Source organism: Pezoporus occidentalis, unplaced genomic scaffold (assembly GCF_034315485.1).
Source record: "Pezoporus occidentalis ecotype Australia unplaced genomic scaffold, CSIRO_AGI_Poc_V1 ctg250, whole genome shotgun sequence".
Classification (NCBI taxonomy): Eukaryota; Metazoa; Chordata; class Aves; order Psittaciformes; family Psittacidae; genus Pezoporus; species Pezoporus occidentalis.
This window is the reverse complement of record NW_026914395.1, coordinates 906536-924975: the sequence shown is the minus strand read 5'-3', so window position 1 is coordinate 924975 and position 18440 is coordinate 906536. Positions and strand designations below refer to the sequence as shown.

Below are 18440 nucleotides of genomic sequence, written 5' to 3'. Positions count from 1 at the left end.
GGGTCAGTGTGGTTCCAATGGGTGGCTGTGGTTGCACTGGGTCAGGGTGGTTCCAATGGGTGGCTGTGGTTGCACTGGGTCAGTGTGGTTCCAGTGGGTGGCTGTGGTTGCACTGGGTCAGTGTGGTTGCAATGGGTGGCTGTGGTTGCACTGGGTCAGTCTGGCTCCAGTGGGTGGCTGTGGTTGCACTGGGTCAGTGTGGTTGCACTGGGTCAGTGTGGTTCCAATGGGTGGCTGTGGTTGCACTGGGTCAGTGTGGTTCAGTGGGTGGCTGTGGTTGCACTGGGTCAGTGTGGTTCAGTGGGTGGCTGTGGTTGCACTGGGTCAGTGTGGTTCAGTGGGTGGCTGTGGTTGCTCTGGGTCAGTGTGGTTGCACTGGGTCAGTGTGGTTGCACTGGGTCAGTGTGGTTCCAGTGGGTGGCTGTGGTTGCACTGGGTCAGTCTGGCTCCAGTGGGTGGCTGTGGTTGCACTGGGTCAGTGTGGTTCCAATGTGTGGCTGTGGTTGCACTGGGTCAGTGTGGTTCCAGTGGGTGGCTGTGGTTGCACTGGGTCAGTGTGGTTCCAGTGGGTGGCTGTGGTTGCACTGGGTCAGTCTGGCTCCAGTGGGTGGCTGTGGTTGCATTGGGTCAGTGTGGTTGCACTGGGTCAGTGTGGCTCCAGTGGGTGGCTGTGGTTGCACTGGGTCAGTGTGGTTCCAGTGGGTGGCTGTGGTTGCACTGGGTCAGGGTGGTTCCAATGGGTGGCTGTGGTTGCACTGGGTCAGGGTGGTTGCACTGGGTCAGGGTGGTTCCAGTGGGTGGCTGTGGTTGCACTGGGTCAGGGTGGTTGCAAGGGGTGACTGTGGTTGCACTGGGTCAGTCTGGCTCCAGTGGGTGGCTGTGGTTGCACTGGGTCAGTGTGGTTGCACTGGGTCAGTGTGGTTCCAATGGGTGGCTGTGGTTGCACTGGGTCAGTGTGGTTCAGTGGGTGGCTGTGGTTGCACTGGGTCAGTGTGGTTCAGTGGGTGGCTGTGGTTGCACTGGGTCAGTGTGGTTCAGTGGGTGGCTGTGGTTGCTCTGGGTCAGTGTGGTTGCACTGGGTCAGTGTGGTTGCACTGGGTCAGTGTGGTTCCAGTGGGTGGCTGTGGTTGCACTGGGTCAGTGTGGTTCAGTGGGTGGCTGTGGTTGCACTGGGTCAGTGTGGTTCAGTGGGTGGCTGTGGTTGCACTGGGTCAGTGTGGTTCAGTGGGTGGCTGTGGTTGCTCTGGGTCAGTGTGGTTGCACTGGGTCAGTGTGGTTGCACTGGGTCAGTGTGGTTCCAGTGGGTGGCTGTGGTTGCACTGGGTCAGTCTGGCTCCAGTGGGTGGCTGTGGTTGCATTGGGTCAGTGTGGTTGCACTGGGTCAGTGTGGCTCCAGTGGGTGGCTGTGGTTGCACTGGGTCAGTGTGGTTCCAGTGGGTGGCTGTGGTTGCACTGGGTCAGTGTGGTTGCAATGGGTGGCTGTGGTTGCACTGGGTCAGTCTGGCTCCAGTGGGTGGCTGTGGTTGCACTGGGTCAGGGTGGTTCCCGTTGGTAGCTGTGGTTGCACTGGGGGGAGTGCGGGTTTTTGGGGTGTTTCTGAGGGATTTTGGTGCCCAAGCGCTGGCAGTGCGGATGGCGAAGGAGGGCAGTGACGGCCGGCAAAGGCCATGGCTGCAGGCGGGGTCTCCTCCCATCTGAAGCAGGCTGAGCCCCTGCCCCTGTGCCTGGACTTGGCTGGGGGGGTTCACCCCCTCCGGGGCTGAGCCATCACCTGGGTCCGCTTTCCCCCGCCAAAGCAACCCTCGGGGCTGCTCCCAGCCCCCAGCCCCTGCTCCTTTAACGCAAACCTCACCACTGGGGGGGATTTCTGTGGCCCCCAGTCCTGGGATCCCGCCTGGACTTGCCCGCCCCAAAGCTCCCTCCCTTTACCCCACCTCTGGGTGCGGACAGGCTCGGCCCGGCCCCGTGACCCGCGGCAGGCACCGGAGGTCCCGATTTCACCGTTTTTAAGCCCAGCTCCCGTTTCAGGGGGAAGGGAGAGGAAAAACCTGGCTCCGGCCCCCAGGGAGCCCCCGGGTCCGGTCTGGGGCGTTGAGGAGCCGATGTCCGCGCTGCTTCCCAGCGGGAGGGCTCTGGTGGAGCCCCCGCATGGCGCGGGGGGCTCGGGGCGCTCATCCCGTGCTCCCCCCTGCAGCATCCCGGCAGGAAGCAGGGCAGGACGGGGGGGGGGGTGCGGCTCTGCTCACCACGAAGGGGTCGGAGGAGGTTGGTTGAATGCTCTGAGCAGGGAAGCGTGTGCCCGAGCCGTTATCCCGGACTAAAGCAACCCCTGCGGGCAGCAGCCGCTCTCCTTCCTGCGCATCTCCCTTCCCTGCCCGACCTTCCTTCGGGGTGAGGCTGCCGTTCCCGCGGCCGAGGCACCGCTCTGCTCGTTCCCCTTCCTCCCTCGCTCCATCCCCTCATCCCAACCCGTCCCAGAGCCCCGTGCCCCATTGCTGCCAGCGGGGCCGGTGCCACCCTGCCGCCACCAGCCCCGGGATGGGAGCACGGAGGGGTTTGGGGCACGAGGCTTCCTGAAGGGTGAGCAGGGGCTGGGGGTTGGACGTGGGGGACAATTCCCCCCTTGAGTTGCTCGTGTCCATTCGGGAAGGGACAGAGGGAGGAATGCTCGGCTGCCCTGCAGCCCCTGCTGAGCCGCGGCGCAGGATGGGCTGCGGGCCCTGCACTGCTGCTGCAGTCACGGCTTGCTGAGGTGGGTGCTGCTCAGCCCCGGAGAGCCGGCGGATGTGTGGGGCCTGGGGCTTTCTGTGCCCTCCTCTGCGGCCATTGCCCTGTGGAGGCAGCTCAGCTCCTTCTCCTTCAGCCCAGGGCCTGCGTGTGCCACCCTGGGGACAAGCGGCTGCACTCAGGTGGTGATGGAGCCCGTGCTGTCACTGGTACCCACTTGGAGCCATCAAGGAGAGGGGACAGGGCAGGGGCTGCTGCATCAGAACCATAGAATAGTCAGGGTTGGAAAGGAGCTTAAGATCATCCAGTTCCAACCCCCTGCCATGGGCAGGGACACCTCACACTAAACCATGGCACCCAAGGCTCTGTCCAACCTGGCCTTGAACACTGCCAGGGATGGAGCATTCACAACCTCCCTGGGCAACCCATTCCAGTGCCTCAGCACCCTCACAGGAAAGAATTTCCTCCTTAGATCCAATCTAAACTTCCCCTGTTTCAGTTTGAACCCGTTACCCCTTGTCCTGTCACTGCAGTCCCTAATGAAGAGTCCCTCCCCAGCATCCCTATAGCCCCCCTTCAGACACTGGAAGCTGCTCTGAGGTCTCCCCGCAGCTTCTCTTCTCCAGGCTGAACAGCCCCAACTTCCTCAGCCTGTCTTCATACAGGAGGTGCTCCAGCCCCTGAGCATCCTCGTGGCCTCCTCTGGCCTTGTTCCAACAGTTCCATGTCCTTTTTATGTTGAGGACACCAGAACTGCACACAATGCTCCAGGTGAGGTCTCACGAGAGCAGAGCAGAGGGGCAGGATCACCTCCTTGGACCTGCTGGTCACGCTGCTTTGGATGCAGCCCAGGACACGGTTGGTTTCTGGGCTGCATGGATGGAGAGGTGCTTGGAGATGAGGATCAACAGGCAGAAAGCATGGGAGATGGATCAGTTTTGGGGGTACGGGACCAGGGACCAGACAGCGACAGGGGAGGCTGAACGTGAGGCTCCCTCCCACCTGCATAAACCTCGCAGGGCTGGACCTGCCTTTGCCACTGTGGAGCTTCCCTCGGGCTTCCCAAGGAGCCCGGCAGGAAGGGAAGGACAGGGGAAAGAATCTGCATCTCCTCTCATGTCTGGGAAGGGAAGAGCAGGCAGTGAGGAGGGAGGGACCCCAGCAGTGCAGTGCTGGGAGAGCAGGCAGTGAGGAGGGAGGGACCCCAGCAGTGCAGCGCTGGGAGAGCAGGCAGTGGACGGCAGCTCTCCCACGGGGTGTTTTGGAGCAGCTCACGGTGGGGACGGCAGGGTCAGGACTTGAGGCCTCTCCATCCCCACAGAGCCCCAGAGCAGGATTGAGCCCTGCACGGCCACTTCCCAGAGGGCCGCAGCCCTGGCTGCTGCGAGGACGCACCAGCGTCCCTCGGACAGTGCCAATGCTCCACCAGCGCCCGAGGATTGCTGCGCTGGGGCAGTGGAGCTGGAGCACCCACTCTCATCACGTTCCCTGCAGGAGAGGCCCACGCGGGGCTTTCAGCTCCCCTCACATTCCTGCTCCCAGCCATTTCTCTTAGTGCAGCAGGAGAACCACCACAGGCTGCTGTGGGTGTTTCGTATCCGTCTTTACTGGCGTTCTCCAGGCTCTCCCTGTACATCCATCACTTTGCCAATGAGGACAAACAGAGCTGCCCTCCTTCCTCCGCCTCGGCTCTGCGGTCCGGGGAGACCCAGCCACCCTTTACTGAGCACGACGGCTCCAGGCTCTGTCAGCACCCAAAACTGAGAGCTCCGCCTCCCCTCTGAAGCTTGAGCAGCATCTTTGGCCTTCGCAGCCTGACCCGTCGACTTCCAGGCTTAACGGAGGCTGTCGAGCTCCTTCACTTCTCCTTGTCCCTCTTCTTGCTCTTCCTCTGGCTCGTGAGCTCGCTGAGCTTCTTGTCCAGGCGCCGCTGGAGGAGGGCTCTCCTGGCCGGGTCCAGGGAGCCGTCTCTGGAGCCGCTCCCGGGGTGCGGGAGCTGCCGTGCCTGCGCCCTGGCCTTGTCCCCGCAGCCGTGAGCCTGGGGGGAGAGCACAGACACCGCTGGGAAACGGGGACCGTGCTCACACACGGGGGACTGGGGTGGCTGCGCTGCCAGGGCCTGGAATGCCGGTTCCTCTGCAGCCCTCCAAACCCACCCCCGTTCAGCCACTTTCCTGCAGCAGAGAACACGAGCGGGAAGGTGATTTTTCCCTATCCGCGATGTGCAGCGGGAGAACAATCCCCTGGAGAGGGTAAGCGCGTGCCTCCTTCAGGGGATCTTCCCTGGGGCTCACGAGAGCCAGGAATAAACCGGAGCTCCTGATCACGTTCTCTGCTAGTGCAGAGACTTGAGGGGAAAGGAGGGAAACGGGACAAGAGACTCGGAAAGGAGAAGAGACCTTCCCAGCCATCCCCTGCTGCTCAGTGCGAGCAGATCTGCGCTCTGCCGCGGAATGACAAGGCTTCGTGACACTGACTGTGCAGGCAAACCTTCACCAAACCCCGTCTGGGCTGAGGCCAAAGGCCCTGCTTAAGGTTTAAGCCGAGTTCAAACCACCCTGAATCATCATCGCCAGGTAGGATCCCAGCCCTCACTCTGTGACAGAGTGAGATGGTTTAGGGTGAGGTGTCCCTGCCCACGGCAGGGAGGTGGAACTGGATGATCTTAAGGTCCTTTCCAACCCAAACCATTCCTTGACTCTATGCCAGAGCTCCCTGGCCATGGAGCAGGCTGTCAGTGCCTGAAACAGCCCATGGCTCCTGGCCAGGATGGGGGCTGCTGAGCCCATTGCCCAACCTAAACCAGCTGGAGCTAAGAGACCCACCAGACCAACCTTAAAAGAGGCAGTAACCCCACCTCAGCAGGGGCTGGAGCACAGGCATCAGCCAGTGGGATCTGCTGTGCTGTGCTGTGCTGCATGGAGGGGGCTTCAGCGGCTAAAGGGGAACACAAGTCATAGAATCCCAGCCTGATTTGGGTTGAAGGGACCTTAAAGCTCCTCCAGCTCCAACCCCTGCCACGGGTAGGGACCCCTTCCACTGGAGCAGCTTGCTCCAAGCCCCTGTGTCCAACCTGGCCTTGAGCACTGCCAGGGATGGGGCAGCCACAGCTTCTCTGGGCACCCTGTGCCAGCGCCTCAGCACCCTCCCAGGGAAGAGTTTCTGCCTCAGAGCTCAGCTCAGTCTCCCCTCGGGCAGGTTCAAGCCATTCCCCTTGGCCTGTCCCTCCATCCCTTGTCCCAAGCCCCTCTCCAGCTTTCCTCTCGGACCATTTAGGTATCTCCCTTCTGAAGAGGGACCAGAAGCTCCAGCCCCCCTGTGATGGCTCCAGGCACGTGGTGGAGCCCCCCTTGGGGCCAGGCAGGGGTAGGAGGTCTCAGGCCATTTCACGTGGAAGCCTGATAACGTCTGGAAAAGGAGCAGAACATAGAAAAGCAACACAAGCTCCTTGACAGGATTTCACCCTTCCAATGGCTTCCCCCCTCATTGCCATTCAGCAGGGAGAGGCGGCTCTGCAGGGAAGAAATTCATCCCCACACTGGATTGTGAATGACCATAAATACAGCGATTCTTCGCCATGGAAACAGTGCCTGACAGGGGGAGCATCCGCGTGGAGGATTTATAGGTCAGCTGCTAAATGTTGCTAAGCTCTGTGCAGTGAAGAGCTCTGCCTGGGGGATGCAGGATGAGGACGATGGGCACAGGAGGCTGCAGCTCAATGGACAATCGTCACCTCTCAGCTCGTGTCCCCGTCACAGCCACGTCAGCTCTGCCCACAGGACTCAGACCCTGAGGCCAGCTTGCAATGAGCATCACGCTGCCAAGCCTGGAGGCTTCAACTGTCTGCCTGCCTCTGCACCCAAACAGAAAGCTGAAGCCTGACATCACTTTAACCTTAGTTTCCTTCCTTCCCTCCTTCCCAGATCTGGGAGGAAAGGGCTGTCAAGCAGCTACGGATGAACAGCAAGAAGCTGTTGGTTTAGTTGCCATCACACTCCCACGTTACAGCAGGTTACAGGGCTGCTGAGATGCCTGATCAAGAGTCCTCCACCGCAAGCGAGCAGAGCAGAGGAGGCAGAGGGACTCCTGTCACTCAGGTGTGGATGGGAGCTAGAGCTGAGTCTGCACAGTGTGGAGCAGCTCAGCTCCAAGCCAGCACAGCACTTAAGGGAATGCCTAACTGCTGCTCCGTGTGGCTCAAGCCTTGTCCCCAGGCTGCAGAGGGAATCAGCCGAGAACTGGGAAGGGCGCGCAGGCTCCCTGCAGTCAGTGCCTTAGGCTCACACCTCTTTGTTTCTCCTCTCTGCCTTGCCTGATCTGCACAACCCGGTGTAAATCGTGGAATCACAGAAGGGCTCGGGCTGGGAAGGACCTTTAGGTCATGCAGTCCCATCGCCCTGCCGGGGAACGGTACAGGAGGGCACAAAGCAGGAGAAGGAAGCGGCAGCAGCTCCGAGGAGGCAGCGTGCAGAGCCCAGCTTAACATCCGCCAGCCCTTCCTCCGGCAGCTCCAAAGCCCCCCCGAGAGCTGCTGCTTCCAGCCCTCCCAAGGAAGCAGCTCCTGCCTGGGAGCTCCCACACGAAGCCCTCCCCTGCAGCCCCGTACCTCGGGGATGTGGTGGCTGAGGCAGAAGCGGCGGTGGCAGTGGTGGCAGAGCTGGCCCAGGGTGGTGAGGCTGGCTGTGCAGCGGGGGAAGCCACACGTGCTGTCAGCTTTCACGGCAGCAGAGATCAGGGCGTCGAGGTCTTCTTCTGCCTCTGCTGGCTTGCCTGGGGAGCAGAGAGCACGCTGACCCCCCGGCACCCATCCCCGCAGCACCATGAGCCCGGGGCTCGCTGTCGGCAGCCCCCGTTGCCCACAGGCACGAGCGCAGGGCTCCCTCCCGCAGGGTGCCTGGGTGCCCCCCGCTAAAAGGGAAGAGGAAGGGATGTGTCTGGCAGGAAGAACGGCAGCTCCTGCCTGTTTGCCTCTGCCTCTGTGGTCAGGAGGCAGCCACATCCTTCGCTGGGGGCCAGACACTCCTCTTTGTTCCTCTCCCTGCATTTGGGAGCCTCCAATCCCCTGAGCCTGGGAAAGGGTCCCCAGTGTTTTCCCTCTGATCTAAGGAATGTGTAACACCCCCTTCCACAGACGCTGCGGCCAAGTGATGCGTGTTCCTGCCAGTCCCCACACCTCTGCAGGGACAAGCATCAGAGCGCTTTCCAAGAGCCACATCCCATCCTCCACGCGCCCAGACAAATCCCCAGCCCTGGAGGCAAACCCACGAGGATGAAGCAGCATGCTCCGCTCAGCTAAGCCCATTCATTGTGCTGCTTATGAACACAGTGACCTACCTTTGCCTTCACCTTTGTTCTTCTTCCTGCTGCTGGCCTTGGGCTCCTGAGTCTTCCTCGCTTTCTCCTCCCGCCTGCCTTTCTCCCTCTGTACCCTCTCGAGGCGCAGGGCTTTCAGGTCCACTTTCCCCGTGCCCTGGCTGCTCCCTCCCGGCTCAGCGGGGTCGGGGCTTTCGCTGCTGGGATGCCGGGGCCGAGGAAGGGGCTGCTGCTCCCCGGCAAAGGTGGCTGCAGGCAGCGCAGGCTCTGGGGGCTCCTTCCTGTGGACGCTGATGAACCGGTCCCTGCCCTCCCCGGTGCTCCCGTGCTGCAGCCCCAGCTCCTCGGCCATCTGATGAACCAGCATCCGGTCGTGGGCGCTGAGGGACGGGGGGAAATCCAGCTGCACCTCCCTGCTCCCCAGGAAGGCCTCCAGCGCGGCCCGTAGGCGCTCAGCACCCGCTCTTGCCTCGGGGCTCTCCCTCCCAGGGGCACCGCTGCTCCGCGCCGCTCCTGGCTGCGGCCGCACCGCTCCGGCTGCCGCTGCCCCGCGCTTCCCCGCGGGCCGTGCCTGCGCCTCGGCGCCGGCTCCCGCACGCGGCTTTGCCCCCCGGTGCCGCCCGCTTGGCCCCTCCGGGGGGCGGCTCTGGGGCACGAGGTCTCCGAGGTACTCGAAGGCCGAGCGCACGAGGCCGTGGCGGGCGGCGTGGGCCAGCAGGCGCCGCAGGCAGGGCTGCCCGCACACCGTGCCCGCGTCGCAGAGCAGGGCCACGTGGCGCCGGGCGCGCGTCACCGCCACGTTCAGCCGCCGCTCCTCGGCCAGGAAGCCCAGCTCACCTGGGGACAGGGAACGGGGCCCTCAGCGCCGGCCCCACGCCTGCAGCCCCGTCCGCCAAGGGATGCCGAGGAGTCAGCGGGGACAGGAGCGGGCCCTGCCCCACACCCCCGCCTTCGGTCCCTGCCCCACACCCCTGCCTTCGGTCCCTGCCCCACACCCCTGCCTTCGGTCCCTGCCCCACACCCCTGCCTTCGGTCCCTGCCCCACACCCCTGCCTTCGGTCCCTGCCCCACACCCCCGCCTTCGGTCCCTGCCCCACACCCCCGCCTTCGGTCCCTGCCCCACACCCCTGCCTTCGGTCCCTGCCCCACACCCCTGCCTTCGGTCCCTGCCCCACACCCCTGCCTTCGGTCCCTGCCCCACACCCCCGCCTTCGGTCCCTGCCCCACACCCCCGCCTTCGGTCCCTGCCCCACACCCCCGCCTTCGGTCCCTGCCCCACACCCCCGCCTTCGGTCCCTGCCCCACACCCCCGCCTTCGGTCCCTGCCCCACACCCCTGCCTTCGGTCCCTGCCCCACACCCCCGCCTTCGGTCCCTGCCCCACACCCCCGCCTTCGGTCCCTGCCCCACACCCCCGCCTTCGGTCCCTGCCCCACACCCCTGCCTTCGGTCCCTGCCCCTGCTCGGGCACATGGCGGAGGACGGCACAGGGGGAGGAGAGATGCTCTCCTGGGGGGCCCACAGCACCGGGTCTGCCTGGGACCCGCCAGCAAATGCCGTATGGAGCAATGGGGACAAGGCTCACGTTGCAATACACAGGAGCTGCAGGTAAAGAAACCCCCCCTGCCCTATACCTATACCTATATCTGTATTACCGGGGGTAACGGGTTCAAACTCAAACAGGGGAAGCTCAGCTTGGGTGTAAGGCAGAAGCTCTTCCCTGGGAGGGTGCTGAGGCGCTGGCACAGGGTGCCCAGAGAAGCTGTGGCTGCCCCATCCCTGGCAGTGTTGAAGGCCAGGTTGGACACAGGGGCTTGGAGCAAGCTGCTCCAGTGGAAGGGGTTGGGGTTGGAGCTGGGTGATTTTAAGGTCCCTTCCAACCCAAGCCATTCTATGATTCCATGCACAGCCCCCCCGTGTCTCCAGGCTCTCGGTGGTTTAGGTAACAGCTATTGAGGCAGCTCTGCAGGGTTTGCTGCTGGAAGAAAAGCAGCGAGAGCTGGCGAATGCCCAGATGAGTCAGTGAGGCTCAGCCAAGTGAGAGGGGTCCCGTGGGCAGCTGCTGAGTTCCAGCCCCTGGGGATACAGAGCAGAAGCAGCTCAGGTCTCTGCTGGTGCAGTGACCAGCCCGGCTCGGGTTCTGCCCTGCCCTGCTGTGTCTGGGCAGCGCAGTTGGTGCTGCCTTTGGGGAGCAGGGGGTGAGGGATCCCCTCTGGGCTCTGCAGCTTAGAGAGAGTTTGCGGTTTTCAGTTCCTCTGGTGTGGTTTTACATGTTCAGGGGCAAGTTCAGCTCCTCTGATGGGGCAAGGGGCTTCCCGCTGCATTAGGAATGGCTGCTCCAGGTCCCTGGCCTCTTCTGAACTCAGAAATGCAGCTGCAGAAAGGGTCTGGCTTTCTCCCAAGGGCACCAACATCATCCCCTGGGCAAACCAGACACCACGAGAAGCTGCCTTGTGCTCCCAGGGAAGCCAGTGATTCCTGCCCCACAGCTGAGCCTTGGCTGCTGGCTGTGCACAGGAAGGGGTTGGGGACACCCACCTTCATGGGGACACCAGCTCCTCCAAGCAAAGGCGAGGTGAGTCACTCCCAAATAAGACCTATTCTTAGTCCTGCCCCACCTCCGTTCTCCCCCAGCACTGCTTTCCTGGCTCCAGGCTTTCTAAAAACACCACAACCACCTCCTCCTTCCATGCATGCTTTCCTCTTTCCTTTCCTCCCAGACATCAGCACTCCCGGCCCATGCCCACTGCTTCATCTCCAGCAGCAAAGGCGGGGAGTGCAGCAAGGGATGTGTGTCTCTGGGGGGTGGGAAAAGGGCAGTGATCCATGCATAGGCCAGAGGGGGTTCATGAGGGGTCCCCCGAGCTGCCCCAGAGCCCTTCAGCACCTCCAAAGGAGCCTCCTGGCCCCAGGGCAGCAGCTTTTCCCAGCTCTTACCTCTGGCTGCAGCCGCTCATAGGGAAGAACCTGATTTTCTGCTCCCCCCAGCAGCATGCTCTGTGCAGGACCTGCAGTGCCAGCTCCCGCTTGCTTGCCTTAGGGAACTGACCCAGGAGAGGCTCCAAGCCCAAGAAATCACCTCCCAGGCGTTCACCCTTCGTGGGACACGCTTAGCACTGCAGTGAGCATGGTGCCAACTGCCCTGCCACGCTTAGCATCCTCCTTTAAATCACTTCTGAGGCCTCCCCAGCCTGGAAACCTCCAGGCTAAGCCCTGGCCCTCTCCCCCTGCTGCCTCTCATGGAGCCTTCCCCTGCAACTCTGTCAGCTGAGATGCTCCTTTGTAAAACCCCAAAGGCTGAAGGGAAGCTTCCTGCAGTGAATCAGTTCAGAGCAAAGTGCCAGAGCCTGTCAGAACTGCAATTAAACCCCTTGGCAGCGTGACGAGAGACCTCTCAGCAATCACAGTTCCCACTTCTGTCCCATTCCCCACGGAATAACTCCAGCAGGGAGCCTCACCTTTCCTGTTGGATCTCACGAGCGACAGGACCACTGCCTCTTTCTCTCTTCCTTGGAAACCATCGACCGATTTGATTTCTAGCTCCGGGTAGCTGTGGCCAAGGTGCTCTCTCAGCATGTCCACCTGAAAAACAGGGGACGGGTGTCTTTGACAGGAAAGCACAAAGTGAAAAGGACGAAAATGGAGCTGTTTTGGTGACGTCCCTTCCTCTCAACCCCCACGGAGGAGATCTCACATCTCCCAGAGGTAAAGCGCTGGCCCCTGAGGCTGGAAGTGGAAAATACCCAGCTAAAACCTCTTCCCTCCATGGCGTCAAGCTGCTTCAGTGGGCATACCTTGGCCTCAAATGCTGATCACACAGTTTGCTTCTGCTGACTTCCCCCTCCCTCTCTCTGAGGCTGCTCTGGTACCACTGCTGGAGCTGTCAGGGTTTGCATGCAGCTCCGTGTGCCTGCCCCGTGTGCACGCAGCGGGAGAGGGGCAGCTCACCTGCAGGTTGTAGGGGGCTATCACAGCGATGTCTTTTGCCTTCACACCAGCTTCCAGCAAGGCTCGGATGTGCAAACCAGCCAGCTGCACCTCCCCTAGGGCAGAAGCAGAGGGGTCGGTGAGGGGAGCAGCCTGCTGGGCAGGGGCTGAAGCTGCCAGCTTGGATAAGGCTCAGGGCAACTTCCCCATCTCCCCTTAAACAGCGAGGAAAGGCCAAGGGACCTCCTGCCTGCAGCATTCCCAACCTGGCTTGCTCAGCTCCATGGAGCTCCACAACCTCATTCCCAGGGCTGCGCCGTGCTTGCTTCCTGCCTTTCCAAGTCACCAGCTCACTTAAGCTGAAGAGCTTTCTGAGCAGCACTTGGCTTTCCCTGGGTTTCTTAATCCAAGAGGTCACTGCTAATCCAGGCAATGGGTTATTCTCCCTTTGAAGCAAGACCCTAGAGCCCGCTATAAACTCAGTTCTTCGCTGCAGCTGAGCTCTCCACCCTCCCTTTCGTTCTGCCATTCAAGTCCCTGCGCTTCTAAACCCCTGTGACCACATCAACACGCTCCAGGCTCAGATCCGTGTGCTCAGACTCCCCATGGGCCGTTTGGGATGGGGCTGCTTCAGAGGGATCTGATGAGGACAAGGTGTGAACTGTTCCACTGGTTCATTGGCTGGACTGGTTTCACCCTCTGTTTTACAGCAAAACACAGGTATAAACCCCAAACTCTGCACCGTGCTGCTCCAAAAGGCTGCCTCCCAGGTCTGGGAGATGGGCATTGAATCCCCTGCTCAAAATCCACGAGTTATCTCTGACAAGTCTTTTTGGCTCTCCATGGGGGGACAAGAGCCTTTCCCTGGATTTAGCGTACAGAAAACAAGAGCCACGTCAATGCTGGTGGGATTTCAAACAGATATTTCAAGTGGTAAAAACTGTGCTTGGATTTTACAGGCCCTTTTCCCATCTTGCCAGAAAGGGACTTGAAAGCCTCAGCATCTGTTGCTGGCATCAGATCTGCACCAGTGAACAGAGGAAAACAAATGAGGCCTGGAGCAGCAGCCCCGATGGTAAAAAAGCTCTCTGGCCACATGAAAGTGATGGCAGAAAAGCCTCAGCCACTGGGAGAAGTGCAGCAGAAGCCAGGCAGGGGTGGCTGCAGTAAGTGGGCTCTCAAATGAAGCACCACGTTTAGGACAGCCCCTGCTGCAGAATGGCTGTGGAGCAAGAACTTTCACTCCATCTCCATCATGAAACCTGTATTTTAAGTCAAAACCAGCAGGAAACTCAATGTCTTCGGAATACTCCTGGAGCAGAGCCATACAGGACTTCGTGAAGGGAGCACATCTACAGTCTTCCCAGAACAGGCTCATGATCTGCCTTATGTTATTTGTGTAAAGCATCTGTCACAGGGATCCTTCACCCTATCCCTGTCCACAGCATGGAGAAATGTCTCTGCAAGGGAACAAGGCAGCCAGTGTGGCCACCTGCAAGCTGGGCACAGTCACTGTGATCTGTGGCCACTTTGCTCTGGCTCAGAGTCCTTTGAGATTGAGGATTTATGGAGGAAACGGTCTCTCAAGCAAGGCTCCCTGGGGATCCCACCTTCCCTGCTACCTGCTCCGGAGGGGACATCTCTGGGACGTGGATCACCAAGCTGAGGGCCAACAACGCATTCCAAACCACAGTACCTGGATTCCCCTTGGACTGCTCATCTTCCAGCTCCAGCTCAAACAGGCCGCAGCCAGCAGTGTCTATAAGCAGGAAGGGAGTTGCGGTCTCCTCTGTGGAGGTGACGCCCGGCAGGTCCCTGCACAAGATATGTGGGAAAGGGCAGTGAACAACACGGATATTTCACCCCAGGGATGATCAGCTGCGGTGTCCTCACTCCTCCCACCACCACTGCGAGGACAGGGGGAAAACGGATCTTGGTTCTGAGGGATGAGGCTGCAGGGCAGCAGGGCTGTTGTCTGGGGTGAAAAGGCAGAAGATTGGCTCTGGAGGTGGTGAAGAATGACAGAAACTGAGCACTGAGGTCCCTCTATCCTTCCACCAAGCTCTGGTCCCTTTGCATTTGCAGTGCTGCTGCCAAAGACCACGCCACACACAGCAAGAGCCAAGGGGGGCCCTTTAGCTCTGGTGGAGTCACAGAACCCCAGAGGCCAGGGGGAATGGCAAACCCATCGCAGGGAAGGACAAACCCTGCATGTGGCGGATGAAAAACCCATCTGTGCTCACATCCAGGGCAGGGCAGTGACTCACTTGAGCAAGTGCTGGGCTACGGTGGGGTGCGCAGTGAGGCGGCCGCCGTAGAGCTCGGAGGAAGCCCAGCGCATGATGGCCTCGTGCATGCGGTACTGCACCGTCAGCATCCTCACCACCTTCTGCCCGTACCTCCCGATGAGCCGCTCCATCAGGCTGAGGGCAAGGCCCTGGGCAGCAGCCCTGCAAGGGAAAAGCAAGTCAGAGGTGAGGGTCTGCTGGTCCGAGGTACAGATTTAACCCTCTTTGGGCTAAAGACTCCACCAGGAGAGCTGCGGCTGGAAGTGGGCACGGTGCTGATGCAGAACCGGCAGGAAACCCCTGGTGTTAACAACAGCTATCCTGAGGTCTCTCCTGTAATGACACACAATGAAGTGGGGGAGGCAGCAACCCCCAGCAAGCCTGAGCAAGAAACGCCCTTCCATGCACTAACAGCAGGCTCTCCTCCGCAGGGATCTACGTGAAGTCATAGCCTGAATTAACAGCGAGCTATTCAACTGCTCGCAAATCGTTCACCTGATAACAAATTTCCTAGTATTTTACCACTCAATTATTCCTGCAATCAAGGACTTCTTGGCCAAAACAATCATAAGAGCACTGAGCAGAAGGGGGGTTAAGTAGCAATTGCTATAGAGAAGTTAAATTGGGAAAGGTTGGACAGACTCACACATCTGATGCTCAGGAGAACCCACTTTAAAGCACCTAAAGTAAAGCTAGGAAAGCTGACCTGACCAGAATAAGGCCAGAGCTCCCTCGGTTCGCTGCTAACCTGGTTTCACCTTGCTTCACGCGCAGGAAGAGGCTGCACTTTGCTCAGATGCACCTTCCTGGTGATGGGGGTACAGGGGAGAGCCCAGTGAGGACGAAGCCCCGCTCTCTGCACAGGTAAGGTTTCCTCCTCCAGGCCTTGAAGAAATGCTGCACATTACAACGATGGCTGTACCAAGTGGAACAAAGTATTTCAGGGGCTCTGGTGCCCAGTGTGCTGTGAAATACCCTCCGTGTGCTGGGTGTGAGCAGTCAGCCTGCCTGTGCATGTCAGAGGCTCATTACCAGGGCAACAAGAGAGGGATGGAGCGGTGCCCGCAGTCATGCTGCATCTTTTCTTATTGATCCTCCGGGTTTCTGGTCTCCCCCCTTAGAGACAGAAGGAGACGTGGCTGTGGCTCTGATCTCTGCTCTGCACCGCTGAGTCTGGACAGCACAGGCTGGACAAGGATGTCACTGTTTTCCTTCCCCATTAAGCTCTTGGATGGCAAAACCAGACTGAGGCTGTTGTGGCCATGCAGTTATCAGCTGGGCCTCCCTGTCCTGCCGTAGTTCTAAGAGGTTTCACACACCGGTTAAGTGAGGCTGTCAGAATTCCCCCTTTTTCTTTGGCTAGTGTGGATTTTGTTTAATCCTTACAAGCAGGATGGAGGAGGGTGGCTTGTTCTTACCAGCTGTGGGGGCTACCAAAGAAATCCGGGGCCTGACGCTTGCTCTGCAGTGACCAAGTGAGCGCAAATCCACTTGGAGCGACAGGCAAATCAGTGAACTTCTGAGCAAGGAGGACTCACACACGGGTGTGGGATGTGGGACACCCAGACCCGCTGCTGACTAACCATGGCAGAATACTCCTGGGCCTGTCTAAGGAACTAGCAGAGCGCCAGAGGCCTGAGGAGTGTCTCACCTGCCTCAGAGTGTAAGAACAAACGAATAAATCAAAGCCCCGATGTGGAGACAAATTAATGAGGATGTCAGAAAAGGATGGAGTGAGGAACGAAATGAAAACAAGGGAAACAAATGTTCCTGTCAGAGCAGGGAGTGTCCTGGCATTGAGATGTCCCTGGGAGCCAGCCAGAACCCAGCAGGAGGCCTGGAGCTGATGTTCATGAGCTCTGGAGCAGCAGGACTGGTACTCACCATCACTGGGAGCTCTTTCAGAGGAAACCCACCCAGCAAGGACAAGGTGCAGTGAATGTACTGGGGGGGGGGGGGGGGGGGATGCCCTCTGCATCCTGAGCTAACTCTAGTATGGCACAGAGCAGCAAAGAGGAACAGCCTCCAGACTGCACCAGAACTCCCCTGGCCTCAAGTGGAAACAAACTTGATGATGATCACAGAATCCCAGAACAGTTTGAGTTGAAGGGACCTTAAAGCTCCTCCAGCTCCAACCCCTGCCACAGGCAGGGACCCCTTCCACTGGAGCAGCTTGCTCCAAGCCCCTGTGTCCAACCTGGCCTTGAGCACTGCCAGGGATGGGGCAGCCACAGCTTCTCTGGGCACCCTGTGCCAGCGCCTCAGCACCCTCCCAGGGAAGAGCTTCTGCCTAAGAGCTCAGCTCAGTCTCCCCTCGGGCAGGTTCAAGCCATTCCCCTTGGCCTGTCCCTGCAGGCCCTTGTCCAAAGCCCCTCTCTATCTCACTCAGCCCTAGGAGACACCACAGGTTTCCTGTATGACGTGGGATGAAATGGGGAGAGTGATCCTTCTGTCCTCTTCATGCTGTTCATTCAGATCAGAGCAGAGCACACACCACCCCCAACACAAAAGGGTATCAGCTGGAGTCTCCCAGGGCTAACCTAACCTACTTCAGTAACAAACGGAGTGCTGGCTTTTCTCTGGTCCCTCCTGCGTGGCTTCTCTGACAGCCTCTGCTCCGCTTGAGCTCCTCTGATGCTTTCCCCTAAGGGCAGGGACAAACTCAGGTCTCAGCTTTGCTGTCTGGTTTTACAGAGCTGGACATCTCCCAGACTCCCACTGGGCTGGATTTGCTGGCAGGTTCAGGAGTTACTCAGGGATGTGTGGTTCGGTTGATACCCTGGAGGGAAGGAATGCCACCCAGAGGGACCTCGACACACTTGTGAGGTGGGCTGATGCCAACCTCATGGAGTTTAACCATGCCAAGTGCAAGGTCCTACACCTGGGTGGGAGCAATCCCAGGCCCAGCTACAGGTTGGGCAGAGAAGAGATTCAGAGCAGCCCAAGGAGAAGGACTTGGGGGTGTTGGTTGATGAGAAAATGAACATGAGCTGGCTTCAGTGTGCGCTCACAGCCCAGAAACCAACCGTGTCCTTCCTATGTGGTGTGAGCTCAGGAGGCTCCAGCCCTGACCTGCTTCTCCCTACCCTAGGCTAACAATGCTGTCCCTCAGCACAGAGCCCAGCCTCTCCTCAGCTCCCTTGGTTGCCCATCTGCCTTCTGCATGGGGGTAATGGTATCTATCCCCAGTTTTCAGATGGGAAAACCCAGGCAGGGTCACAGCCTGCAACCTCCCCGTCAATACAGGTGAGAGCAGAGGGCAGGGGGGTCTGGCCAGGCTTTGTGCAGCCCTGTCACCCCAGCAGGCAGTGCAGGAGTGTGCCCATCGCCTGCAAGCAACAACGTGTGCATCTGAGAGCAGCAGAATGAGATGACACAGCAGCCTGGTATCTGCACCATCTCTTACCTCTGCTGGGAGCTGCTGCCTCCCTGGGGTTTCATTTCCTTCTTCAAGATTCAAGAGAGACAACAGATATGTATCTATCCAGCTCGTTATTCTTTGGAAGCAGGAGAGAAGGTTATGAAGTGAGCCCTGTTTGCTCTGCACGATGATGGCTCTAATGTCAGATCTCAGGTTAGATGAACACGTGCAGGTTTATAGCCTGAACTACCCAAGGGCTCCCCAGTAATACCTGCAGTACTCCCTTGAAGCACAGGCAATTTACAGCAGCCACAGACTAATTGTACTTGCTAGGTATTGTAGGGATGGGGAGGTTGGCTAATTGCTGTGCTGTGTGGTGACACAGCACCTCGCTGAGCCAGCTCCAACAGTAACACATTAAATAAATCCAGGTGGAACCACAGCAGCAGATTTAATAAAGGGAAGAGAAGACTTGGATGGAAGGGAATGAGCTGGAATCCACTGTGCAGAGCCTGCAGCAGCAGAGCAGGGAGCCACGCCACGATTCCTGCCAGGAGCAAGGGGGCTTTGTGTAGGAAACCAGATGATCCTTCTTAAACCCAACCATTTTGAAGTGTAGGTACCAATCCTGGGCAGTGAAACTGGAATTCACGTGTGGTTTGCTCACCTTTTCTGGTTCCATTCCACTAGTTTGATGTGACTGCTTTAAGGTGGGTTTTGAACAGGTTTTCCAACCACTCCCAATATTGGTTTGCACAACAGAGAAAATGAGAGTTCAGGTAAGTGCTGCTAAGTGGAAGTGAGAAGGTGCCCCTGCTGCTGACA

General features: G+C 59.4%; 1 protein-coding gene across 1 annotated transcript in view; it reads right to left on the bottom strand.

Moving 5' to 3' along the window:
* Positions 1-4513: 4513 nt before the first annotated feature.
* Positions 4514-18440, bottom strand: part of IGHMBP2 (immunoglobulin mu DNA binding protein 2) — a 31249-nt gene continuing 17322 nt past the window's right edge. The window contains exons 9-15 of the mRNA XM_062623312.1: positions 14234-14416; positions 13663-13781; positions 11988-12082; positions 11498-11621; positions 8062-8877; positions 7334-7497; positions 4514-4765 (exon numbers count right to left, since the gene is read on the bottom strand). Coding sequence (XP_062479296.1) covers positions 4586-4765; positions 7334-7497; positions 8062-8877; positions 11498-11621; positions 11988-12082; positions 13663-13781; positions 14234-14416 — 1681 coding nt within the window. The 3' untranslated portion in view covers positions 4514-4585. The remainder of the gene's footprint in view (positions 4766-7333; positions 7498-8061; positions 8878-11497; positions 11622-11987; positions 12083-13662; positions 13782-14233; positions 14417-18440) is intronic.